Source organism: Ricinus communis, chromosome 3 (genome assembly GCF_019578655.1).
Source record: "Ricinus communis isolate WT05 ecotype wild-type chromosome 3, ASM1957865v1, whole genome shotgun sequence".
NCBI classification, from domain to species: domain Eukaryota; kingdom Viridiplantae; phylum Streptophyta; class Magnoliopsida; order Malpighiales; family Euphorbiaceae; genus Ricinus; species Ricinus communis.
In genome coordinates, this window is record NC_063258.1 from 25,223,116 (window position 1) to 25,233,932 (window position 10,817).

General features: G+C 33.3%; 1 protein-coding gene across 1 annotated transcript; it reads right to left on the reverse strand.

Annotated features, from left to right (window-relative positions):
• Positions 1–102: 102 nt before the first annotated feature.
• LOC8277626 (probable anion transporter 6, chloroplastic) lies at positions 103–8,915 on the reverse strand. Its single transcript, XM_002533624.4, has 15 exons — positions 8,135–8,915; positions 7,715–7,860; positions 6,676–6,775; positions 6,344–6,396; positions 6,148–6,222; positions 5,466–5,546; positions 4,753–4,814; positions 4,466–4,533; positions 2,634–2,749; positions 2,320–2,356; positions 1,509–1,604; positions 1,257–1,398; positions 1,124–1,176; positions 675–761; positions 103–560 (listed from the first exon to the last, which is right to left on the reverse strand). Exons 1-15 carry the CDS (start codon positions 8,516–8,518, stop codon positions 459–461), a joined length of 1,602 nt encoding a protein of 533 aa, XP_002533670.1. The 5' UTR covers positions 8,519–8,915; the 3' UTR covers positions 103–458.
• Between the last annotated feature and the right edge of the window lie 1,902 nt (positions 8,916–10,817).

Consider the following 10,817-nt stretch of genomic DNA (forward strand, 5'->3'; position numbering starts at 1 on the left):
ATCATTAATGTCATTGTTGAACTACAATAAGCCCATCCCTCCTCTCATTTACAATCACAATAGAGTATAATAAGGAAGTAAGGCTTGAATAAGAACAAAATCTTGAGGTAACATGTTACTGTTATTTCTCTCTTCAAGCAAACTCAAGTTTGTTTGGCGAAAATTCGCTGGAATATACAATGCTTTCATTTACATATTTTTGATGGCCAATTTGTTACCACTTTGGTCAACTATACAACATGCTATTGCTATATATCAAATTACACATGACTGATTTCTTTTCTTTCTCTCCTTTGGGTTTGCTTGGTGTGTTTGTTGATATACAAAACAAACCTAGTCAGTGATCATTCTGGTCGATCTCCACCGAACATGGCGGATTAGAATATAAGAGTAACATTGTCAATGCCGCTTTCTCAGAATTGATCACTCAGAAAAACAAACTAAACTCAAGATCAAAATCAACTTCTTTTCGAAAAGTTTTGAGGCTTACTGCTTGCTAATGCCAACCACACGACCGTACCAGTCAAGTAGAAGAAGATTGATGGTGCAAACAACGATAACTATATAATAAAAGAAATTGGAAAGAAAATTACATTTTACAATAAAAATGATTAATGGATTGCAAATAAGACAAGGAAGTTTGAATTTAAGAGATAAGTATAGAGGTAACTTACACTCCATGAATGTGTTGTATCAAGAAGATAACCAGTCAAGGCAACTCCTACAATTCCAGGTATTGCCCCAGCAGTGTTTGTAATACCCTGAGTCCAAATATATTCAAGGAAAAGCTTCTCAATTGATTATATATTTTTCTTTATGTCTTCACTAAAGCTATATCTTGGTAATGGGTGATTTCAGAGTCAATTTATCCTGGACTAGAAATGAATTTGGCTTTGACCTAGAGTTAAAACTAGAAAAGCTGAAGCTGGATTCTTTTCTGTAACTATCAGCCACCAAAAACCCATAGGAATCTTTGCACAGCCCTGGAGAATTGATGGAAGATAGAATAATGCAGAAGTGCATGTTTGTAATACTGCATGCTTCTGACAATCAACCTTTCCTAATTGAAACTAGAAAGATTTTGGCATATGCTAGAAGATTTCGGAATTAGAAGCTTTCGTACCAACAATATACTTGCATATTCAGGAGATATATCTTGATGTGTACAGTACAGTCCTGCACAATATAAGTATGAATAATTAATCCTTTAAAATTTTCAAAATCAAAGTAAATTCTAGAATTTTGTGGTTCATTACCAGATAAGGCAAAGCTTGAGAGGGCCAAGCCGCCACTCAAAATCCCCACAATCTCCCAAGGTGGGAGTCCTAGATCTACGGAGGAGAGAGTCATGCAAACAGCAGGAGACAAAAAGGCAACTGTTTGGCAAATTTTCCGGACCTACAAGAAAAGTCAAGCAAACCCAAAAGAAAATGTCATGTTATTTGCCAAGTTTCAAAACCTACATAACTTATTTAATATGCAACCAATGTCTCAGCGCCTGTCCATACTGTAGTGGTTTCAACTCCATTGGCAATTAAGTTGTCAGCAAACTGTGCAGCAATGCTAGTCACAAAAACTGAAGCCAAAGGAGGAAGGATGGAAACCTGAAATGATTGCAAATATTTCACTTAAAACATAAATCCTGGAAAAGCTTCAACAGATTAGAACAATTAATTAAATCTGGCCATGCCATGTTCAGACATGCAATGGACATCAGAAACCAAGATAATAAACAAGTTATAGAAGGTAAGAAAACATCCTTAAACTTCATCATTTTTTGTCTTCAATGCTTAATAATGCAGCCTGTCAGTTCACAAATCATACATGTGCTAGCTAAACAAATTTGCCCCATATTTAGGATAGACAAATACTTATATTATGTCATGCTACATGGAGTCACAAAATGATTATCCCGGCCTTCTCAACACTATCCTTGTGTCACACTAATTGAATTAACCAAGGAGATTAAGCCCTTTTAATATGGTGAAAACTGTACTCGTTCTCTGTGATACAATGTACCAACAGTTTCAAGTCTATATTTTTGGTTACCTAATTATTCATTCCTGTAGAGAATGCACTCATTATTTTCCTATAATATTTTGAACAACCTTCTGTTTTACATTTTTTACTTTAAAAGACATGCATACGAACAGTTTAGATTTAATCAATTACAGGGTATTCAGGACCCTACATGCTATATTCAACCATGTGATGCTTGTACATCAAATGCAATGTCCTTACATGCACAACTATCCTAATCTGTCCATTGTATTAATATAGTAATATAGAATTAAGAAAAATAGAAACTTTACGACTTACCCATGCAGCCTCTGTCAAATTTAGGTTAAGCTCCTCACTGCATGGCATGTAAATTGATGAATAAGTGTCCTCAGCATTAACAAGATTATAACAAGGAAACTAAAGTATATAGACTAGACACTAAATACTTTGTATAAAGGGCGATTTGGCAAGCAAACATAATAAATGAAAACAAAAAATAGAAGAAAAAAAAAAACATAAGTTCACACCCTAATCATTTTGAGAGAACCACCTTGAGATTAATAATATAGGCAAGTGATGATGTCAACTTGAAAAAAGCCAATTAAGAGCCTATAATAATCTTGCAAAGTTACCTAAAATAAGATGGAAGCCAAGATAAACAAGTATAGTGACCCCAGCTACCGCAAAAATGAGCATATATCATCGCCCACACTGCTCTAGTCTCGAAAAATGCTTTCCATGGAACATCCTGCAATAATAAAGCCAGCAAGAAATATGAGGTTAATACAGAAAGAATTTACTGTCCTGATTGCACATCAACAACATTAATAATTAGTCAATAACTAGTCTACATTACAAAAAATTATGATAATAATAACAACTAGTTTACAAGAATTCAAAACTAATAAAGCTAAGATATTTTGAGTTATCTGAGGACATTCAAGACCATGAGCAAATAGCATTTATACCCATGTTTCTTGGAAGTTGTTACAATCAATAGTTGGCAGGAAAAATGCAGAATTTAAATGGACTTTTCACTATACTAGTGAAGTTTAGCATGTCGAAATAGCCCTTAAATGTGTTTATGTTAACAGATCTGTCTGACCATTAAACTATAAAGTTATTATACCTGGTTAAAATGTAGGCTCTGCAGTCAGCTGCAAGGCTCAAAGTATCAGGCTGGTCAACTATGTTTGTAAAAAAGTGAACTTTCTGCCTCAGATGAAGATATCTATGACTCAGATATGATGCAACTACTATTCCTTCAAGGTGTCTTTTCCTTCTGATCCTCTGTTTTTCTCTTAACTAGGAATCTTAAGAAACAGTCCACCATCAACTACAATTTTGTATATCCTTGGATCTGAGCTATAAGTAGGTAAGATCGATTATTAAAGAACACACTGGAATGCGGCAAGGAATTGATTGAGAGAATTGGAAGAGGCGCGTGACGCAGAACCATGTACAAAGTGATGCAGAAGCTTTATGATGTCAGGTTTCATTAGCTTGTTTTTGCCCAAGTGATTCTATCCAGGAAAGCTGATTTTTTTTACATGATATGCTTATAGATGAAAATTTTTGCACATTTTAGAATTCATCATTGAAGCAAGCGTTCTTCTTTGACTGCAAAACTAGATCATACTATTCTTGTCTATAAATATTAAATAAAATTTAAGAAGCACCAATAGAATCATACTAAGAATGCAAGAAGATAACACGAGAAAGCCTCCTGAACAGCAAGAGCATAAAAAGATGATGAAATACTATAACTAAATACGAAAACTTGTCATACAGATGGAAAAGAATGAAACAAGAAAAATAAAGCAAGTTCCAGTGTTGAGGAAAATTAGAGTACTTAATGGTGAGTGGCAAAGCCTTAAGAACCTGAAGTAACCATAAATGTCCTTGAAAAATAAGAAACAGATTGCAGATGCATGATTTATGCAACAGTTTACCGTTTCTTTCAAATTTGCTAAAACCAAATTTTGTACATGTCTGATCATCATTGTTTATAGCAAAGCCTTAAGACCCTGCACTGACCATAATGTCCTTGAAGAATCTAAGAAACAGATTGCAGCTACATGCTTAACGCTATAATTTTATCGCTTTAACTTATAAGGACAACTTTTACATTTATAGAGACAATTTTTCCCATCTCTTCACTTAATAATTCTTGTAGTAATTGTTCCTAGGGTGGTACAAACAACAATGATAGACTACAATTCCCTGCATTAGGGGTCAACACTTAACCTTGTATGGTTTTTATAAGCTGGATCGTCATAATGCATAACTGTCACTACAAGGTTAGGAAGATGCTACTAATACCTCAAACTAGACTAAATAATTTTCAGTTGAAGTTCCACATTTAAGGTAACACATTAAGAGGCAAATTGCAGATACCACATATCCATACCTCTTTGCAATCAGAAAATAACACTAATAGGAAGGAAAAATAAAAACATCATACCTTCAAGGAGCTGCTCAATTCTGGAAGAGAAGTATTCCATGATTTTTCCAAATAAGTAGACTGGGGACCTGTCAAACGCATTAAGAAATAACAACCCTCAAACAAACATATGGGAGGAAGTTAAGGAAAAGAAAACACTTTTCCAATCAACCATGCAATTCAGCACATATACTACACCACTGTGGCTTGAGCCATTCCTAGGATATTTCTCCAGAAATTAGAGAATTCTAGAAATTGAAGAAGTAAAAGTCGGAGAAAGCCTTCAAAGATAGGGGTTAAGCACTCACTTGCTGTGGGTCCAATGGCGAAAGAAGATTGTTCCTCTTCAAGAAACTGAAATGTCAAAAACCTTCAAAGATTTGATGGAGCCAACAGAATGCAGTTGAACTCAGTCAGTTCTTGGCAACAAATAAAATTCTATGTATAAATAAACAAAACCAACCAACAAAAGTAATTTACAATATGATTTAGAGAAAAAACCATGATTATTATACATTAGCCAACTGACCAAAATAATTCTCATCATCAGCCAATTAACCAAAATAATCTGAACCTTTGAGTGTGTTATCAGTTTTAACTAATTCTTTTAATTTTAGCAATTTATACCTCAACCTTTCACATTCTTTCGGTTTTAGCAATCAACACATTGCTAGCTAGGAACATGTTATATTGGACCAGTGTAATTAAATTTCTGAAAAATCTAGGTTTTTTTTTTTTAATCCATTATCAGTTTTCTAACAAATTGGTGGAACCCATAAATAAAAATTAACATGTTTCCATCTGAGTAATTGAGTTGATAGCTAAATTGAAAAGATTGAGGTACAATTAATAAAATTAATTGGCTAAAACTAAAATCCACCGAAAGGTTTGATTATTTTGGTCAATAGCCCTTTTATATTGGATTAAACATCTATTTGCATAGTTGCACATTAATAGAACGCTTTTGCTGTGTGTCAGATACAGATAAATACAACATTCTTGAACTCCATGAGCTACTTACCAAGCTATTCCAAGAAAGCCAAAAATGTAAAAAACAGATTCCCAACCAAAAATTTGAATGAGAGGAGGAGCCAAAAGAAGCCTGCACGAATTTCTTTCCAATGTTAGAAATGACTATCAAATAAATTGCAATCTCTTATTCAACTGACAAGAAGTAAGCATAGGCGGAACTTCCAGAAGATACAAGCGGCAGACTAAAAACTAGTTGATATTTGCTTGCATTGTTCGTTAATTTTGGTAATATCAAGAATTTTTAGCAGATTAATAAATTCTCAATAAGTACTTGGTTTCAACCTATTTAAGAATCTATCAGCAGTACTCCTCAGAAAGCTGCAAAAGAATCAATGGTGACTTCAGAAATCAAAGAAGAACCCACAAATAAGGCATGTAAATTATTCTGGGAATATTAATGAAGTTAAGGCAACTTTAAAATGGAAAATTTTCATAACACGTTAGCAAACAAAATAGAAAAATTTTCCTTAATGTTAAAAGCAATTTAACAAAAGCAGTACAGGAGACCATACTTAGTTTGTCTTCTTCATAAACAAACTCATAAGTGAATTACATATTCACTGTGGTGAAAGTTCTACAGCTAAAATTTACATGCAGATTAACCAAGCTACAAGCATTCTCATCATAATAAGAAAGTTCCTATATAAAAACCATAACCTACAAAAACTTACCCTGCAACACTTCCTACACTCAGTCCACCAAACACAAATGCTACAGCCCGTGAGCGCTCTTCCAAAGGTATTAACCTGCATGTGATGTGAGCCTTATCAAAAGGAGAAAGATGAACAGCACATGAGATGTTCTTCCAGAGATTGCCCATATCAGAAAGTCATACTAGCAGCATAAAAAATTACATATATTACATGCCTGGCAATAAGGTCAGTTGCAGCTGACGGGGAAACACCTTCTCCTATGCCAACCTAGATTGGAAACAGAAAAAGAACAACATACAAGGAATGTGAGACCAGGATTAATTTAATCAAAGTATCATGAGTCATGACAATGGACATTATGATCCAAAAGAGCATGTTTGATGGAATGGAAGTCATGAAATAAAAAAATTAGTAGAACAATGTACTGAAAGTTCATTCTATTACATGCTGTTGCAGTTTAACAAACATGCACTGAAAGTTGCAAATCCAGACAACAAAGCAACTTGAATAGTAAAGAGGAGGAGTTCCAAGAATTCTATTACATACCAAGACCCTTGATAAGACGAGTCCAGGCATAAATCCAGCAAGTAAAGGAACAAATGCTGTTGCCAATGACCAAACTAATACTCCAATCTTAAGAACTTTCCTGCATAAGAAAATTATCATGGCAAAGAAGAGGTGGAAATGACTTATCACATATGTCAAGAAACACGGAACAAAAATGAAATACTTGTGTTATATGTATTCTGAGAAAATGTGGCTTGCTTTTTCGGGATTAGATTAGACTCTCCTGAAAGAAGAATCTTATCAAGTAAATATGATTTATCATAATGTTTCAAGGATAGTCTACTCCGTGACTTTATTTCCATGAATAAGACAAGCCAAACCTAAGAAAAAGACAGAAGCATTATTTACCAGTAATATGGGATGATGCACATATGCGCAATTAAATTTTCTGAACATGAGCTTCAAAAGATAGTTGATAAACTCAATGAAATGACATGCTTCTTGTTTTTCAACCACGTTATATAATCTTTATATTCTTCACTTGTTTTATTTCAATAAGAAGCCCATAATATATTTGTTGAGAATATTGCATTAAAATCCTCCATCTAATCTATAGCTCAGACTTAGCCCTTATGTAGCCATAGGCATTCCATAGACAACAAAAGTGAAAAGTATCTAGTTTCCAGATCATCTTTGATGGCCAGGCTAATAATGGATCAAAGATTCAAAATTTTTTCTTCATTTTATTTATCATATTCAAATACTTAGTTGAAACAATAAAATGATGAAAAATAATATTTGACCATTTCAACCGGTGAAAAGATTTGGCCTTTGTAGAAGAATGCTATAATTGACATAAAGGGTAAGAACAGAAGTCTAGAAAGTGAATGAAAAAAAAAACTGCTTGAAAGAGCCAATGCATCAGTGACAGAATCAATATCAGACATCCTAATCAATGTGGTGAAATGGCATAATTTAAGATTTAAGTATTATAAAGCAATTTAGCATAACCAATTTGAAGTGCATACAGTATAAATATAAATTGCTATATAAATATTAAAAGCCATCATGAACTAACCTCCCACCAAATATCTTGGATAGCCAACCGCCCGGTAATTGACTCAACGCATATCCCCAAAAGAAGGACGATTGCACTAGCCCAGCCATTGATGCATTCCAGCCAAACTGGTGAGACATTGGAATAATTGCAACACTCAAGTTTACCTGCTCCAGTTTAGTAAATGAATTAAAAAGAATAACTTAATCCTAAACTCAAAAAAGGAACTATTAACTAACTAAAAAAACATTGCCAAACTCAACTTCCTCTTGCAAGTGATACCTCCGCCACTAACATCACTGTAATTAAAGCCAAAACCTTCTCTTCTCTTCTCTTATCATTTTTTTATTTCTCTTCTACTCCAACAGAATAGCAGATTAACATCATCAATCCATTAACTGAATCGCTTTTATGAGATGGATAAAAAAAAAGAGAACTCACCTTGTCCATATTACAAATAACAAAAGCAAGTGAAGTAGTGCCAATGAGTTTATATCTTTGAGGAATATTCTTCCATGGAGGCCAATTCCAATCAAAACCCACTTCTTGTAATCCACTATCATTCCCCAATTGAAGCCCAGTCTGCTTCAATCCCTCGACTCGCAATCCAGATACAACTTCATTAACTCTCTCACTTTCTTTAACATTCTCTTTCTCTTTGACACTACACAAAACCCTGAATTTCAAGATTCTCTTGGAGGGTATTAAATGCGAATTCTTGAACTTGAGACAAGAGTTGTTAAAGAAAGAAGCATGTGTGTTTGTGTTGTTAGAAAGAAAGCAAAAGTTGTCTGCTTTATTATTAATAAGTGTAAATTTTGCCATTTTCTTCCAAGAAGAAAGAGAAGCAAGCCTCTCTACAAGAAGAAAGAAGTGAATATATAAAGTGAACTATCTTGTGGAGGTTATGTGACAGGTGAAAAGAAGGAAGCCATGAGAAAATTTGCAAGGAGTGGAAGTTGCCACGGAGGAGCTTTGGTTCTTGCTTGTGGCTCTTGATTCAAGTTGGGAATTTCTTGCACATTGACCGTTAGTAGCTTAGTCCTAGCGCCATACACAAAGTTTGATGGGTTGGGCTCTCGTGTTGCTTCTTGTATCTTTTGGCATCTTCTTTTGGAAAAATAACAAAAACACTGATGATTGTTGATTTTTTTATCATGTTAAATTATTATTTTTTATTGTGTTAAAATATTTTTAATATAATTTTTTATTTTTTTAAATTACGATTTTAGTTATTTTTATTATATTTTGATTGTTTTAGCAAAAATATAAAAAAAATAAAAATTTATATTTTATTTTAAAAAGATAAAAAATATATATTTTAGAAAATTTACAATAAAAACGATACTTTTTATTAATTTCAAAATATGTCTGAAAAGCTTTTTTTTTTTTTTCTTTTTTCCGTTGGCCCATGGCTTAACTGTTGTCTTTTTGCCAACCTCATCGATCAACTCCATTTGTTGCAGTTGGTATCATTTCGTTTTCGTACATATGTAACAAGTAGCAGCGAGGGATGAGCCTTTCTCAAATCTTGGAGAAGAAATGATAAAATATTAGGGGAAGATTGATCTCAGTAACACAAGACCAGAGAACTACAATCTTGAAAGAAACTTAAGAAATTGATATATTTGCTTGTTTACCGAGAAAATAAAAAAGGAAAGTTTGAAGAGTGGTCAAAAGTACACAGTTCCGATGCCATAACATTAAAAGAAATATTATGATCTTCATTATACAAATTGCAAACTAACAACTAACCAATTATGATGACATGTGGATGTGTTATTGGTTAGAACACTACCTTAACTTAGAATACCTTCATGTGTCGCAATAGAGTAAATTGCACAATAATACTTTCTGATTTCTAAAGTTTGTCACCATTGTGCTGGAGTAATTCTTGCAGTCGGTTTTGTTCAGATGCCATCGGAACCCTTGCTTACTCGAATACCTATGATCCAAGATTTTTGGATTTTCTTTTTCTATGATGGTCAGTATTAAGTTTTTGTATGGATTTTATCAGTACTCAATATATTATAATCCAGGCTAGTGAAGAGTAAATTCGAGTCGGGTCAATGGAAAATCAAATACTGTAAACAGCGTTGGAATATGGATCAGTATCGGTTGCGTTCGAAAGTGGAGCCTCGTTTATTGTAAATTACTCTGTTGATATTAAATTTTTACTATTTATATCTAAATTGTATAAATTTTTCAATTTATTTTTTTGTTATGACAGCTACCAGTAATCTAAATACAATGTAATTTCTAAAATAAAACTGTTCATCTCTCAATTTGTACCCAAAAGGCTCAAAAAATCAATAAAAGTATTTTAAAGTCACGCAAGAAAATAACACCTTTATAAGAAATCTAAACATTACAAAAAGATGCATTAATTCTATTACATGTACAGTCTCCATTACCGATCTTGCCCTATTTGGCTGGCCGGTTATCGATAATCCAACAATTGAAAATAAAGCAACATGGAATCAAATTTTATAGAATAAAATCGAATTGACTGTCTGAAGAAAAGGAGATTTTGCAGGTGGTAGTGGTAGCATATAACACATATTAAGAAAATAAGATTTAAGAAACTACAATAAAAGATTTTGTCAAAACTTTTAAATAAATTAGAGAAAGTAATGATTTCTGCATGTAAATGGGTTAAGGCAAAATCAAGAAGCAAATTTGACTGTTATAATGCAAAATTATAATTTCATTTAAAATGATAAAAAATAGAAAAGATATCCAAAAAAAGGAAAAGAAACAAAGAGGAAAAAGGCCAACAAGAAAGACTAGATAGAGGAAAAAAAAAAGTGGAAAAATGATGAAGGGAGATAAGGAGGTAGTTACTCGAGCAACTTCAGTATTGATTTTAGTGCCAAGAAAGGGCAGCCTCGGTGGAGAAGAAAACAAGATTTTTGCATGCTAAAAAGATATTTCTTCAAGAAGCTCTATAAAATAGTCGGTGTATTTTAGTGGTGACGATAATAGTAGAAACAATTTTGAGAGACGGTTTATGACAGGACGTTGGTGTGTTGAGCCATGGCGATGCAAATGGTGAGGGAGGTGGCTAGACAAGTGGTGAGAGTTTTTGGCTTTTTTTTTTTTTTTTTTTTTTTAAAAAAAAAAA

Excerpts from the sequence above, each read along its gene's own strand:
- LOC8277626 (XM_002533624.4), bottom strand. The coding sequence starts at position 8,518 with ATGGCAAAATTTACACTTATTAATAATAAAGCAGACAACTTTTGCTTT. Across the intron at positions 6,776-7,714 it reads TCCAAGATATTTGGTGGGAG|GAAAGTTCTTAAGATTGGAG; the intron begins GTTAGTTCATGA and ends TTTCTTATGCAG. Across the intron at positions 6,397-6,675 it reads TCGTCTTATCAAGGGTCTTG|GTTGGCATAGGAGAAGGTGT; the intron begins GTATGTAATAGA and ends TTTCCAATCTAG.